This window comes from Cottoperca gobio, chromosome 14 (genome assembly GCF_900634415.1).
Source record: "Cottoperca gobio chromosome 14, fCotGob3.1, whole genome shotgun sequence".
In the NCBI taxonomy this organism is placed as follows: Eukaryota; Metazoa; Chordata; class Actinopteri; order Perciformes; family Bovichtidae; genus Cottoperca; species Cottoperca gobio.
Window position 1 is genome coordinate 6574047 of NC_041368.1, and position 16956 is coordinate 6591002.

The window sequence follows — 16956 nt, forward strand, 5'->3', positions numbered from 1 at the left end:
TAGCATCTGAGATCTAGGTCAGTGGTCTCCAAAGTTGGTTATGGGAAGCAACACAGGACGCTAGCAAGATATAATAAAATGAAACCAGAGATTTGACTCCACTTTTTGTCTTCCACCATTATTACAGACAACTGTGGCACTGTGAACTAAATTAAATCAAAGCTCAGATGGGGGTCTATAACCTACTGTGATCCTATTTTTGGGTCATAGATATGATACAGCTGGGAGAGTCTTAATTTATGTATCTGGGTTACAGCATTCCCTCACCACCACTCCTCCAGCAGCACCCTGTCATATGACACCCAACCCGTGATGCACTACGCCAGTGCTTTCCAACACAGTGCAGCACCGTCTGGCTGAACTAGTTCAACCTCTGAGGAATGTGTTTGTGCAAGTCTGCTGTACTTTGCCCTTCCCCTTGCTTGGAATAATTATGCACTGCCTCAAAGTGTTCCAGGAAAAAAACAATCTTTCAAACAGGATACACGCCTTTAGCTGAGTACTGTTGAAGCATTATCACATGAAATAAAAGTGTTGTCCGTAGCTCGGGGCAACAAACTTGACATTAGCTATTCTTTTTTATTTCATTGCATTTTCAATGACACATCAATAGCTGTGAATGGATCAAAAGTGGAGGGACTTTTAATGTTAATGTGACTCTTATCAGTTGATGGACTTTGATTGGGGTCATTGTGTTTTCTTCAGCAGGGACATTGGAGCTGTTTTGGGTGGGACGTTCAGTTCCACGTCGACAGGTTTCACAACCAACTCATCACACCAGAACTTCAGTGAAGAGTTTGGTAAATACATTCTTTCTCTTGTTGACATCAAAGTGACTAAAGTACCATCCCAGAATACCTAAATATAAACATATGTGTTCCTCATTTTCCTTGTTCCCACAGAATGGCTCTGGTGAAACATACAGGCGGCTGCCACTGTGGGGCTGTTAGATTTGAAGTCTTGAATTCCCCAGACCTCCAAGTTTTCCAATGCAAGTAAGGATATTAAATTCAATGATATTGTCTTGTAATAAATGTTTGTATTACAAAAAAAAGACTATCCAAGACATGTATTATTTTAAATCTAAAATTAATTGGTAATACATTTTTAAGTTTGGCTAAATAAAATTATAAAATGATCTTAAAACTATCATCATTTTTTAAGAGATTTCAAAAAATGTTTTGTAGCCTGTACCCTTTGTAGCAAATCAATATAAACTGATTTGTGTCTGTTTCTCCAGCTGTAGCATTTGCACAAAGAAACAAAACCATCATTTCATTGTTCCAAAGAATCACTTCACGCTCTTACAGGTAGTAAACTCAAGCATAACATTTGATACATTTAAACTGAAAAATTAAAAGAGCATTTTTAAGTGAATAATAATTTGTTTTCCCTCACAGGGGTCACATAATCTAACCACATACACGTTTAACACTCACGTTGCTAAACACACCTTCTGTAAAACCTGCGGAGTTCAAAGTTTCTACACTCCACGCTCCAACCCTGATGGATACGGTATGACCGCTAACTGCTGACAGTCACACCATGCTCATGTGTTGTAAACTAACATCCTGCTGTGTTAGGGCTCTACTCTTTAATGCCCTATATTTATGTTATTTGTAGAAAACAGAAATGTTATGTTCACAATGAGAGATAAATGGTCTATAACAGATACTGATATCAGGAAACCACCCTTGAAACCTAATATTTTGCATTATTGAGCCAGTAAAGCCAAGTTATCAGTGAAATGAGCTGAAGACAATGGACTGTTTTCTTTAAAAAAAAAATATATAAATAGAAAACAAAACAGAATTAAATAAGGAAAGAGAAAAATAAACGTATGCCTGGTTGACATACCATGCTGCATTTGTTACCTTCCAAGAGAAAACACAGAAAAGGAAAATAAAGTATATGTATACATCATATGCATTACACTATACTGAAATAAACAAGCTTTATTGATTGGGATACCCTATACAAACAACTCAGTGTAAAAAATCCCCATGATGGCCAAAAAATAACACAATGATGCACAAAAGATTCATAAGATGTTGTCTGTGTTAAGCATTGGAAATGATTCTCATTCATTCAACTTTAAATTCTACAATACTCAACCCTCCTTCCTGATATCTGTCTGAAATCTGATATCTTTTGCTTTCCAAAGACTGTCCTTAACGCACTTGTAGGGCCCTGCGCCAGAGACTGTATGACGAAGGGAGCTTTGTGCACCATCAGCTCATCTTATTCTGACTCAGCCCCATGTGGTGTATTTTGATGTGTGTGGACTGTTTTGTTCATATGTTATTATTAATAATGATAATGTTGTTTTCTTCCCAGGGGTTGCTCCGCACTGTCTGGATCCAGGTACTGTCCGCAGTATCACCGTGGAGAAGTTTTGTGGGGAGAAGTGGGAAGAAAGCATGAAAGCTCACAAGTGCATCAGAGATATGTCTAAACTTGCAGCAGACACACAATGAAAACACTGGGATTTAAGAATCAAGCTTTTTTTTTTAATCAGCAGTACAACAGAAAAATCTTTGACAATATAAGATGAAAAACTCAAATTCAAACCTTAGTGTTGTTTATACAGTGTATTGACAATAAAGATGTTTATGTAGCAAAAAGAAGTTTTTTTATTTCAAAATTATAATCAGCATTTTTTATGGAAAAAAAACTCCCAGGCTACCTTAGCTAATAAAGTACTGAATAAACCTTTTATTTACAGTGAGCAAAACAGCTAATCAGATTTGTAAACTAAATTCCCTCCACAGTAATGGAGTAGTTAGGCAGCGGGACAATCAGTGCATCAGTTTATCTCATAACTCAATAGATCTTTAGGTTCTTTGGACCTTGTGGGATGATATGGAATGTATTGACGAACAAGTATCGAGACAAGATGATGTAGAGGTAACGAAACCACAGGAGTTGGGTGCGGTGACAAAGCATGGCATCCTGAAAAGAAAAGAGGGTTGTTTGAAGTTAACCATTGCATGTTATCACGAGATCCCAATTAACAGGGGGCAAAATCTATCTGCAACTTAGTGTAAATGTATTTACTTGTTTATATAATCTTAACTTGATGAAGAGTAGCGATGACTACTTGATTAACAGAAAAGTAATTGCCAACTATTTTGATAATCAATTAATTGTTAAAGAAAATGCTGTTTCCAGCCTCTGAATTATGAAGATTTCCTGCTTTTTAGTTTGATATCATGTTAAAATGAAAATCTTTAGGTTTTGGACTGACAAGACATTTAAAGACACCGCCTTGGACCTTGGGAAAGTGGGATGGACATTTTCAAACCAAACGATTAATCGATAAATCTAGAGAAAATAATCATAAATTGCAGCCCTAGCTTTGTGAGACATAAATCCAATCTCCTCACCCGTTTATTTTTTCACAAACTTTATCTCCAAACTTGCCTATTCAGCACATTCACCGTTTACAGCCTTGTAAAAATGTGCTTAGCACAATTGATCTCTAAATGTAGAAAGTGACATGCTTTGCCAACAAACAGTCCATTATGAGGCTTACTGTCGCCTGCCTGTAGCCCTGGGAGCCTACAAGACACCGGAGGCTCGAGGGCAGCAGCCAGCTGAAGAGAATGTCCAGGAACGAGATGTACTTCCTGAAGAGGCCAACAGTCACCAGGGAGAGCAAACAGCATTCTGGGAGGACAGACAGAGACCCAGTTAGCTGTTAATATAAGTTAATCGTTACACCCACTACAGCAGCAGAGTGTTAACTAGGCCATTCTCTCCGGATATTCTGTTCCAAATGTTCTTTATTGTGAAGCAACCTCAAGTCCTTAGCATACTGTAATGCAATGCTTCTTTTTAATGCTATTGTCAGGAAATCGTAGAAAAACTGGATAACCAACTGCAAAAATATCACATTATATTACAGAGCCCAGACTGTCAAAATGCTTTATTTTCCGACTATAACCCGTCATGCAGCACGAGTTAGTGGGGCACCAGAAGCTTAAAACTGCTGGGGGAGTATTGCTGAACAGCCAGTAGAAGAGGCTTATTACAGATCAGGTTAGGCCTAATTCTCTCTTAGGTGCTACAGTAAGACCAGTCAAACAGGTGAGGTGTAAATGCGTAGTATAAATAACCACAGAGCGTGATTAATGACACTCCTGCTCTTATAAGATTGCTCACTGCAGACTAAAGAGGGCAAGGCAGACTGCAGATAAAGTGTGTGTGTGACCTCTGGACTGAGATGATAATGTCTTCCTGCCATTCAAAAAGCACAGTGCAACATATGATTAACTACTCTGGCCTGCTATGCTCGTTTCTTATCACGCGGTCTGCTTAAACTTTATTGTTAGTTTGTTGCCTTAATGTTTACCTAACTAGCACAGTCATGCCTGTACTTTTATCAACACACACACACACACACACACACACACACACACACACACACACACACACACACACACACACACACACACACACACACACACACACACACACACACACACACACACACACACACACACTGGGCATCATCATAAGACCTTTCAGAAGCAACCAAAAGTTCAGTCCATATGGGTGGAAATTAAAAACACAAATTGGCATACATTCTGATTATGCCTACACAGTAAATATATAAAGAAACACTGATTTTAACATCAGTTTTAAACTATGAACATCTAGAATGAAACTAGCGTTATGTAGCTTGAGGTGAAATACAAATGTTTGTATTGCAACTGGTGTTATGCCTCATGCACCAGCAGTCCAAAATGTAGAGGAGACACAAGACTCATGCAACCATGTTGAACAGGAGAGGGCGCTGCACATTAACATAATACCAAGCCAGAGTTTACAGCACTTTCCAACACACTGCAGAGGTGGTGCTCCAGATGTGAGGAAGTCATTTCTGTCTCGTCTGATTGTGAAGCAGTCTGTATCTTTAAATTAAAATGCTGCTTAAAGCTTAATAATTAATACAACTTTTTTCCAGGCTTGTGTTCTCATCGTCATCGTACTTTCCATATCTAGCGGAAACAGTTCCCACTAGAACAACTGGTTCCCTACTCGAAATGTTTTACTATTATTTTGATTTAAAATGGGATTTGTACAGGGACAAGTGTGTAGCCTAAACCAGTACTAGACGCCACAGCATTTGTAGCCTAAGCTAATTTGCAATGCCCGTCCCTAGATGGGCCTTTAGGATAAAACTCCACAACAAACAGTACAAAACTCAAATTAGGTATGTACATTAAAAACACAGAACTCACACAACATTCAGACAAAACAATACAAGACATAAACTAATACAATAAAGCATCAGATCGTTCATGACTGATCGCTTATCAAAAACTTTGTTTGACTTTAAAATGATCCCAGTAAGTTTTGTAGGTAAGGAAAACCACGTGTTGATCCCCCAAACACAAAAAGCTGTTTGTCCAAATGAGGATTTATGTAAAGCCACCTTTACTGATGACTTTTCTGAGATGGACCCTTAAATCCAACCCGGAAACATTTCTCACACATTTTCAAAAATCTAAACCTTTATAAGTCTCCTTTGTGTCCCACCTACCATTGGGTACTTGTCCAGTGGAAGCAAGATGGCTGAAAGGGGAGAAAAGAACAATGTTATCCACAGAAAGTGTTGTCAAAGAGATGATACATCTTACTGACGAGGTTTGTGTTTTGGCAAATAAATTGCAGAGGGAGATTATTTAGTTCCGTTATATATTGGAGAGAAGGCAGACATCTCAGATCAGAAATACTCTGCAACTCACACCAAAACAACCTGGATTAATCAATACCACTACAAGTAAAAGGAAAATCAAGTATTTTTGATTTTGGGGTGAACTGTACCTTTAACATGTTGACCAAAAACAAAACCCAAGAACAAACCATTGAGATTTAGCGCACTGCAAAACTAGTGCACAGCCCCCTCTGGGTTTCAGCCGAATAGGTATCATGAGACATTTGGAGAGCTCACATGTTACCAACAGAGGAGGCCCACAGATTGACAGAGGGTCATACATGCTCAGTGAAGGAAACAAACATGACTAACAGGAACAGACAATAAAGGCATCAGTGCAATATCGGGACAGCGACGCACACTTCACAGTGAAAAACACTTTTTTCTAAACCAACAGTCTGATGCAACTTACTTGGTTGGCCTCTCCAAACCAGAGCTGCCCTCCCACCTCACCACTTCAGGCACAGGATTTACTGCTGTTCTCTCTGGGAGCAAAGCCGAGTGCCTCTGAGGACTCCATTTGGATGACCTCTCAGCTATGTGACAGACCAATTCTAAAAAACATGGTGTGTGTGTGTGTCTTTGTGGGCTAACATTTGGAAGGATGGATGTTGATGTAAGTCTAAATTTTCTGCATTTTCCTGGACAATGTTTTATGATTGTGGAGTGGGGTGGTTTCTGTATGCATCATGTGTAAGCCACACAAACTCCATCTGGATGGCATCTTTAATTTGGTGTCTTTAAAATCAGTTTAATCCTTTTTCTGATGGCAACGCCTTCAAGTTCAGTCAGTACCTGACAGCTTTATAGATGGCTGTGTGATTGGCATGGCCGCTCACTCCGCTTCCATCAAAGGTCAGCACCTGAAACAACAAAATGTCTCATTGTGTGGGTGTAAAGCCTGTAAAAGTGAGTTTAAATAAACAGAGGCAAAATATTTTCTTGGGTTAGTGGAAGAGTTCTGTGTCTTGACTGGAGCTGCTTGGCAGCTGGCAACTGATATTTAAAAGCCTTTTTCTGTGAGCATGCTTGCACACCAGAGAAAGCAAGTGAAAAAAAAAATCAGGTCAAAGGGAAAGAGAAAGGTCTCGACTAAAGACTTGGCATTTGCTCAGTCGTATTCGACCATGACTATGTCATTGCAATCAAGAATAAATTTAAGCTCCCAACCACAAATTATTATAAGTGACTTTCTTGTTATTCAGTTCAAGAGCAGAACAAGTGAAATTTTTTTTGCTGCTGAGCCTGACAGGATGGGAGGAGACGTTTGTTTGTTTGTGGTCTTTGATAACAAAAAGAGATCAGCAAATGCAGCATAGAAGAACCCAGCTCTTCCCTAAAGAATGGCGTTTTGTTTTCCAAAGCTGCTGTACTTTTTTCAGTTTTTGTCGTTGTTGAGATAGACCGGATGGAAATTCTTTGATTCTAAATTAACCGCATTCCCACAAGCTAATAGTGCAGAACTGCAATTGCGCATTAAAAATCTCTGTGTAAACCCCGAAATGGAATCCAAACTCTGACAGGATTATTACGCAGACCACAGTGAAACTGGGATAATGAGCTCGAGAGCTGTAGGGTCAAAACATATGGTGAAAATTGAACAAAACAATACATGGATTATGTACAGAGAATGGCAGGGAAAGTGTGTGTTAACAATCAAACAGGAAATGAAAGAATTCAGCGAGCATACCATGTTGAAGGAGTGAGATCTCATGTGATTCACAATTAAAGAAGAGACCAGTGAGACGCTCCATTCTGCTTTCGGATCGTCTGGAAGTTTTCTGTAGGGCAAAAATAAAGGAACATTAGTTATCTTCCAAGTGTTATTACAACGATGTTTTACTGAGAAAATGGAGTGCTTTATGTCTGCGACGTAACCCTGCATCAAGTCTACACAACATAAGCATGCTGGGTGTTTCTTTGGCTGAGCAGTCCCATTCCTTTCTGTGCCCCAGATTTCTTTTCAGATTCAACGTAGCGTTTGAGAAATCGCTGTTATGGAATGCAAACCCGGGAGAGTGCTGGGAAGTCCGGGAGGTTAAGGGTCGGACGACCCTCAGCATCATGTTCATCTGAAACTACAGCCTGGAGACAACACAGAGCGTACACATCAAACATCACACTTGGCCATCTCAAGCTCTTGGCCTACTAAACATGCATAGACCACCTTTTTGGCACAAATAATAACAGGCTTTTTCCCTCTCTGTTAAGAAAATAAAAAGCAATTCTTTTTATGGCTGTTCCACGTCCCCCTTGAACTCAAAAGAAACCAGCCTCAAAAGTAAAAAGTGCTTAAAAACCTACTCAAACAGATATGAGTTGAGCCAACACAGTTCACATAAAAGTCCTGAATCCTGAATCTGTCTGCAAAAGGACAAAACAAAGAATTTATTTTCTCTGCTGCCTTAGGGTCCTTTGGGGCGAGTAGATACATTCTTCTTCTGTTCTTTACTTCTGTGATTATGAGTGTTTAACAGTATTGGAATACTACATACCAAGTGTCTGTCCAACTCTCTGAATCAGGCTGCCACAACGACATATTGAGGCTGAACAGCGAATATGAATTGTTACCATCAAAACAGAGAAACAGGGTTCTACGATTTAACAGTGTTGCACTGAAGAACTCTTTTGTGCACCGGTCAATCCTAAAATGTTAAATAGAAATTTAACCCCGGATCAAATGTACGTTGAAGGGTGTTGATACATTGTCTTCAATGATTGTAGTGTGATGTTAAACGTATGAAGAAAATAAACATTTCAGAGATGATCTGACAATATTATATCTATATCATCATCACCACCACCACTTGGGGTAGCACATGGATGGCGTGAAGTGAAGTGGGGTAGGTGTGCGTGTGTGGGGGTGGGGTCAACAGTTGCTCTCTTCCCCTTCATTGCAAACAATGAGTCAGGACAGTTGAGCTCGGAGAGGGAAGTGATGGATTAGGCCACAAATCTATTGGCTGCCAGTGATGTGAGGGTCAGGCTGTGGTGTAAAGGGGTGGAGGGGCAGGGGGGCCGCCATGTCATGGGGAAGAGGGGAAGGTTGGGGGGGGGGTGGTTCAGTGATAGTTTAAAACTGTCCGTCATCGAGTGAATGCACTGCTGTGACACTTTGATGCCCGTGACATATAAGGATGAGCAGGATTGCTCAGTGAAATAGAATCTTCTGTAAACCGATGTTTAATGCTGCATGAATTAATAAAACACAATCCTAATGTCCTCATTTCTGTCTGCTTTAAGGCTAATAAAAACAACAAGAGGATTTTGCGAATTTGAAAAAGTGCATGAATATTAATTATTTAGAATATCATACCGAGTTCACTGCTTGGCTATACTCCACTTTTAGTGTTGCCCTTTTTGTCCCACTGTTGTATTCATCCATTTATTATTTGAGACATTTTGCCTCAGCGTTTACAACCGCAGCTAAGCACAAGGCTACATGGAAGGGGAGGATTAAAAAAGAAAGAAAAATGAACAACAGATACAAGACACCTGACCTTTCTCAAGCAGGATGCAGGCTGAGAGTCAACTTCACCATGGCAACAGTGCCAAATGTCCTAAAGTAACCTCCCCTTGTATGTGGATGTCTAATTGCAGGCATCTGTATGCAGTTTTTGAACTTTGGCCCAGTAAGGGGATTCTTCTGTGTGTGTGTGTGTGTGTGTGTGTGTGTGTGTGTGTGTGTGTGTGTGTGTGTGTGTGTGTGTGTGTGTGTGTGTGTGTGTGTGTGTGTGTGTGTGTGTGTGTGTGTGTGTGTGTGTGTGTGTGTGTGCTTGTTTAGTCTGGTCACACGGACCGCAGGCCTGTGAAACAGCCAGACTTCAGTCCACACAGTCAGATAATATGTCCTACTGGGAACGGCAGATATGCCACTACAAACCGACAGTACGCCCACAATATCACGCTGCAATAAGGCAGTTACAACTATAGCAATAACACCAATAGACAGATGTTGTTTCACAATGAATTAGAGGCATTTGTGGTTGCAGGTTTTTTTGTTGAGCTGATAAACTATCATGAAAATAACCATGGAAATAATGATGTTAGTGTTGTTTTGAAAGCAAGTTGTGCAGAGAAAGAGCAATGTGACAAAATGACATGTTTGTTTGTCTGTCAGCAGGATTCAGAAAATGGGAAAAGCAACTGTTTGACTATTTAGAGGCCAGTGTGTGCTTGTAGCAAATTTATCTGGAATAAAAGCACAGCCAGAGGTCAGTGGCCAGGCTGGAACATCTCACCATTATTTACTGCTGCCCTGCCATGTGCTTATAAATTAGCTGGGGCTATTTTCTACCACTGATCAATGAATATATAAATCTTGTGTGGGGATATGGTGTTACTGCAGCGAATATGGCTTTCTTTTCCAGAAACTCAGTGCTGAGATCTTTGTTTACATCCACACAGATATTTACACAACTTCAGTTTTTGATTTGAGTCTGAGTAAAGACTTTTCTAACTAAAGTAAATGTGTTATCATGGACTGCATCGACTGGTTAAAGTTCAAAGGAATGAGATGGGTGAGATAGAGTTGCTTTAGTTTAGTCTGATTGATAATGTAATATAGAAGTGAGATGGTTGGATTTGTGCAGTGAGCAGCTATAATCGAGTCCTGGGAGCAGACAGAGGTCAAGCCAGTGCAAGTGGAGAGGCAGCAGAGCGTGCTCAGATCCAGCTTGATCACAAAGGCCCCAACATGCACTGGGGCCCCAGATACTGTCTACACAGCTGTCCTATTCACTGAGCATTAAAGGGAAAATCCTATTTTAAAACAAATGTTATTCCATAGCATAGGCTGTATATGCGAGTCTCACCCAGATCTGTCTCATGAAACATGAACCCACACTGTGCGCTACACTTTTTGAAGTTGAGACTTTAGCTTGAAAACAAAAGTCCAGTGGCTCCCACACTCTACCCTGATGAATGAGATGATACAGCTCATACTGCAACAATATATATATACAACATATTAACATTCATGTGCTCATTTCTGATACAGTTTTATCAGGTTTAACAATATCTTAATGTCACTCCACTTGTATGAGGAAAATGTCAGTATTTTGATTACATACATTGTTTACATACATGTTTACTTGCTAACAATTTTCTTGTACAAGGCCTTTGTTGCCTCATAGTTGTGTATCTTGCTGTGTTACTGTAATCTGTGGATCAGGGGAATAGTGTGAAACCATTGGCAGGAATGTATAACGTGCGTCCTCGTGGACAAGATAACCAAAACAGGGACCCATTCTTAGCAAAACAGCCCCTAGAGGTCAAACACTCCACAGGTAACCTTTAAATCCATCACCCATCTAATATAAATACACTGCCATAATCATATTTAGTTGAACCAAGACAGGATTTGAAATGTCATTACAATACCAAATGACTCATTAAGATGTTTTTTTTCAAAACTTTAGTGACAACTGAAGTTCAACTTAATAGACAAGTCAGTCTTGACAAGTGTGACAAATAATACCCAGCTTGGCAAAAACTCAAGTCAAATATTTTGATCCCTCAAACTCTGGGGATCTGCCCCAGGTTTTGTATCACATACAAATCTCAGGTCTTGAGCCAAGGTGCTAATTTTCATACATATTGTGCTTGTTTTAGGTATGACGGTTAAAAGCAAAAATGTGGCTAGCAATGTACAGACACACGAAAGAGAAAAACTGTTTGGAATGACCTACATTAGCTGTGCTCAGAGCATAGCCAAAATGTATCCCACAGTCCTTGGCAGTTGGCTTCAGCAGACATGGACAAGAGGAGGAGGGGATGGAACAGAGGGTGAGAACAGCACGAGAAAGAGAGCGAGAAAGAGAGACGGGGACAAAGAGGGGGGGAGAGAGGGAGACTCTCAAAGTGCTGTTTGGTGTGTGTTTTGGGCAAACAGCAGAATACACAGAAAGGGAAAATGGGCTACACTCCAGTTCAGCAGAAGTGCAGACAGCACTAAGATCAAAGTTCAGCGATATTCTGTGTGCACAAGATGATAAAACTGAAGTCTGTGCGTGCGTGCATGCGAGCACACACACACACACACACACACACACACACACACACACACACACACACACACACACACGTGCACACACACACACACACACAATGTTCTCTAGAGCAGACAACCTGGGCATCCTGCCAGCTTATTACTGTGTGCTCCAGGTTATTGCTAGAGTTCATATAGATCTCTCCTGGTGAGCCGCCAACATGTAGAGTCCCACATGTAGGCAGCCCTAAGGTTCTTAGAAACTCTAAACATTTTCAAGGAAAGCGGCAGGGTTGATCCACAGGGAAAAAAATCCCCCTTTTCAACATCACCTTTTACCATTACTTTCTCTGTAATATGACCTTGCCAATAGTCAGGAGACTGGAAGTCTTACAGCTGCATAAACAGCAAAACATAGAAGAAAACAGAAGAAGAGTGAGCTCCTCAAAGAATTTGGCCAACAAGTAGTTCTCGCTCCCAGTTCTGCACACCGCTTTGAATGTGAAATGACGGTTGTGAGTGAAGTCTGTTTTAACTTGGAGGCATTAACAGCGACGCCGAAAGAACTATATAAGTTTCCGTACATCATTTATGGGATTACATGCTGTTCTGTAAAATTATACATTTTTATTTGCAGTCAGAAAATCCTTATCAAGCATTTGATTCTATAGTACTCTAGGATGAACGGGAGCAAGCAAAAATAAAAGTAAGAATTTTTATTTGAATGGTCATATTCCTGCAACTAAGCTGGAATGTGCAACAACTCTCTAAGAAAACTGTTGGGAAACCACCCTTCATTTCCTTCTCTATATCTGAGTAGCAGATATGCTTAAAAGTTGGCCAATATAAGAAACAGTCTGAGAGGAACTCTGAGGCCATGAATGAATGAGGGACTGTATTTGGGAAGCACCAACATATTTCATTCAGTAGTGAAGAGGAAAACAATGTAATTCAATTAATAGTCAATTACCTCTCAAAAGAATATTGTACTGTACTGTATGCTGTATTGTCAGCACTAGTCATCTAAATGTACCCAGTTTCCCTGTAGGGATGACTGACATTAGAGTTATCCATCATAACTGCTCAAATAGGTTGATAGACTGCTCAGAGCAAACAAACAGCTCAGTGGTGCAAACATTTCAGGCTAAATAAAATGTCATAGTTCCACTAAGGAAAACTTTTGTCTTTTTCACTAAATGTCAAATACGTTAGTAAACTAATTTAGTATTAAATCTGCTTTAATTATAATTTCAAAACATGCTTTACTATAGTGTTACAAGGATATGTAGATAGATAAATAGATTGATGTCAGTTTGAAATTGAAAAGCTTTTTAGGAGGCTCCATGTCCCACTGGGAAGACCTGTCACAGCCTCTGAACCCTACTCATTTATTTCCTCTGTGACACGAGGTTAGATCAGCTCTGTTGTGGTGAGAATGGAGGGGTGTGATTTATGGTCAGCTCTCTATTGGTTCTATTTGTGGGAGGGGGCTGATGTGCTCCCAACAGGCAGACATTCTGAGACTTATAGCTTACAATTACCTTCAGTTTTAAATCCTATTGAGAGTCTGCAATTGACATGTACAGTACAAACATGTTTAACACACAAATCTGAATATTCAATAAGCAAACACAAACTTAGGGTTCTTAACATTAAAAAGGCACAATGAACGCTGAAATGTGGTAATTTGAATGTTGTGTATTTGTTGCCGATGGCTGCTTACCTATGGTCTACTATGGCAATTCTGGAGTCTGGTATCCCCAACACGGCACAGCTTTTGCGAAGTTCTTGTTTACGCTGAGCTCCTTGATTGTAGTAGTTTCCTGAACAGTATATGGAGGACTAATTAGGCTATAGATGTACCGTAATGAATTTTGTCTAGGTGGAACGTTTTGAAATATCCTGTTCTTTAACTATGTAACGGCCCTCTAACATCAGTTAATTTGGATCTAAATTAAACACAGTGCTGCACAGATGTTAAGTGTTCATTCATGATACATAGTTTTACTAGTACTACGATTCCTTTCTAAAAATTACACTTCAATGCTTCGATGTAGCTCATTATTCATCATGAAGCGAGATTGCCTTTAGTTCACCCAAGAAACCCTTGTTTATTTGGTTAAGATGATCGACACCAACATTGTTAAACATTTCCTAGAAAGGCTAGTTTGCTGCTGAAATCTCTGTAACCCAAATATGTGTGATTTTCATATTTTGCCTAAAATTCAACAACTCTTGGTCTTATCTTGCCAAAAGACTGGCTTTCTTAATTCTTACAGGAGGGAGTGATTTAGTCACTCAAAAAGCACAAGTAACAACTTCCGGAATCCAGATTGTAGGCTGTTTATTATGTGGATACAACGTGGAACGACTTTAAAAAAACAGCTCTGTATATTTTCAGTGGTTAATGACTACGATGAGTTACACTATTTTTCATTAACTGCTATTTCACTTTCCTTTAAATGCAATCTAACTTTAATGTTTAGCAAACTATTTTCTGTTAACTCACATGATTAAAACGTGTAATTAAACGTTGGTTAGTAGCAAGCATTTCTCCATATTTACATAGACTTATAAACGTTATTTGTGAAAACAAAAGTGTGCCGTCACCATACCTTCAGATAAACACAGCAAATGAACGCTGGCATTTAATTCAACGAGTTGTATAATCGTTGGCGCGAAGAACATACATTCATCATCCGGATGCGCAGTTACAATCAGAGCTCTGATATCAGCACCGTTTGTGTCTCTGTTTGGTAAAACGTTCATTACGTGTTTCAAGGACTTCACAACATTTTTCCGATGTCGATAGTAAATGCATTTTATCCAAACCATAAAGGATAAAACTATGAAGACAGCCAGGTAAACACTCATTATTTTGACCGTTACCGTAAACAATCCGTGTAAAGACAAAAGTCTAACATGCAAATGGTTCCACGTGTAAAGAAATTCAACATTTATGCATTCTGTCTAATATATAAATATATAACGTTACCTCGTCTTACGAGAATGCAATAAGTATTACATTTAAGTCCAACAAAGCAATAGCTGCTCACTTTTAGCCCCACAATAGTGTGTTTCAGTCACTTGGAGACACAGTCGTTTTCTCAGTTAATTTGAGTTTAAATCAACTTCTTAGGAGAACAAATTAATGAATATGATACATAATAATTTTATGGCGTATTTGAGTAAATTGGATCCTAAAAATGTAGAAGAAAATGATACAAAATTAAGCGAAATCTGCGTTTTTGAAAAGTGAAAATTACAAACACCAGGAACGTTACCGTGTTTGAGGGGAATATTTAGCTGTCACACCGCATTATCCTTCCAGGTATATAAAAATAAAAAAAGTAACATTTTAGATATTTATCATAAGAGTGACATAGCAGTCCGGTTACTTTCTAAATCTGTTAACTTTAATTTCATCGTACATATACATTTATTGAGGAATGCCAGTAACTTGTGGATTCAACCGAGTAGGGATAATTTATTTTACCCTGTCAGGACATCGACCGACAAATGCGGCGCAGCCTTCAGTCTGCCCAGTCGTCCACAGCTCACAACCCGCGGATTTACAATCAACAATTGACACAAATTTCTGCCCAGGGATACCTTTCTTCCCCATCGGTATTTTTACTAAATATGAGGTGAGTACAAATCGCTATTATGCAGCAAAGCAAAATGTCTAATTAGCACGCAATTTAAGTGCCCCGGTCTACGATGAAAATCTGCCTTGCAAGATGGCGACGTGGTTGAGAATTCAAAGGTGAAATTCAGGCTAAGTTAGCTAGCTAGCCACAACAACAACAACATATTAGACGCTGTGTTACTACATATACGTTTAAGCGGACGTTTATTGTTGTGCGTGTTTTTGGTGCATTTCCGGAATAGCTCTTTGTTGTGGAAACGGACCCATCCCCCAAGATAAGCTACAAATCCAATTGCGTTTATATGACAGTATGGTGTTAACAGCCAACAATAACAACACACAGCGGCAGTATTTCTCACAGTCAAGTCGTGTATAAGGCCATGAAGTTTACAATGGCTGCTGGGTTTGCAATGGAAATCATCAGAGACCATCGCAAACGCCTTCTAAAATATCTGTATTAAGAACTTTACCGCGAAACAACAAAAGCTAACCATGAGCAATTTTTATAACCTAAAACTACATGTCTCTACCACTTCGGAAAATGCGTCTTAAAAACAGTTTAATTTGAAATTGACAGAGGTAGGGGAACGCCCAGAAGCAAATACTGTAGCCACAATATTTGTTATGTACATTCATGGTCCATGTCAAAAGAGATGAGACAGGAATACAGCTTCAACTGTAAAGGGCCATTACATTATTCACATCATGGATTTCTTTGCAAGTTATTACAAAAGCAGACTTAAAAACTGAGTAACAGGTTATGGATAGTCAGGCCACTTGATGGTAAGCATATTCATATTACCCTGCTTAATCAGCTGCTTTGTACAAGAACAAGATTCTGAGGTTAATGTCTTGCTTAACAGCAAGGATGCTGTGAAAGGCTTGAACACAGGAGATCTTTTTTTCATTGGGAACACAAGAACAAATATTGTGTTTGTAGCACTATCAGCACCAGTGCCACAATTTGTGTTTCCTGTTTCATTCATTGTCAGCCATACTGGTAAACACAAGTCCCTAATTTTAAAGCATGAATTCTATTTAATTCAGTAATGTTATTCATTTCAGCTTTTTTTGTATATCATCTCAAATCAGGTTAGATAAAATGATGTAGGAGTAAATCAAGTTAAAAAACAAAAACATAATGTTTAAAGTTATGCATAAATGTGGCTGGTGGTTGGTCTTAGAGTTATACTTTTGATGTTTTCAATTGCTCCTCACATTTTGAAGTGTATGTCTCTCAAATTTGACAAATTACTTTGAAAGGATTTTCTCTCCCTTAGTGTTTGGCTCAAAGCCAAACGTTGCTGCTGAAAATGAGACATGTCTTCACCTACATTTAAGAACCAGATTTGTGAGATTTCTGATATATCAACATTTGCTACTGCTTAGTCACTGCATGTTTTTTTTCATACAGTCATTTTAAATGGGAAATGGTAAATACAAAAAACAGTGCCCTTTTAGTTTATGGTAAACAAAAAACCCAAAACAAAACATCCATTTCAGCTGGTTAGTGTTTTTTACAAGACACTGGGGATATTTTTTAGTATCATTTCTGAAATTGTGAAAGTGGATCTCAAATAAAGGGACCTACCAAAC

The 16956-nt window shown here is 39.2% G+C and overlaps 3 protein-coding genes across 6 annotated transcripts in view; 2 read left to right on the forward strand and 1 right to left on the reverse strand.

Moving 5' to 3' along the window:
* Positions 1-455: 455 nt before the first annotated feature.
* cenpv (centromere protein V) lies at positions 456-2520 on the forward strand. Its single transcript, XM_029447931.1, has 5 exons — positions 456-800; positions 903-995; positions 1241-1310; positions 1401-1515; positions 2338-2520. The coding sequence occupies exons 2-5, from the start codon at positions 904-906 to the stop codon at positions 2475-2477; spliced, it is 417 nt and encodes a 138-aa protein (XP_029303791.1). The 5' UTR covers positions 456-800; position 903; the 3' UTR covers positions 2478-2520.
* Positions 2489-14628, reverse strand: pigl (phosphatidylinositol glycan anchor biosynthesis, class L). Its single transcript, XM_029447930.1, has 7 exons — positions 14327-14628; positions 13435-13534; positions 7413-7503; positions 6518-6585; positions 5549-5580; positions 3536-3669; positions 2489-2952 (listed from the first exon to the last, which is right to left on the reverse strand). The coding sequence occupies exons 1-7, from the start codon at positions 14583-14585 to the stop codon at positions 2824-2826; spliced, it is 813 nt and encodes a 270-aa protein (XP_029303790.1). The 5' UTR covers positions 14586-14628; the 3' UTR covers positions 2489-2823.
* A 592-nt stretch (positions 14629-15220) lies between these two features.
* The window catches only part of ncor1 (nuclear receptor corepressor 1), a 57803-nt gene continuing 56067 nt past the window's right edge, over positions 15221-16956 (forward strand). For all 4 annotated transcript variants that reach the window (XM_029447923.1, XM_029447926.1, XM_029447927.1 and 1 more), the window contains exon 1: positions 15221-15358. The gene's annotated coding sequence lies outside the window, so the exon portion shown is untranslated. The remainder of the gene's footprint in view (positions 15359-16956) is intronic.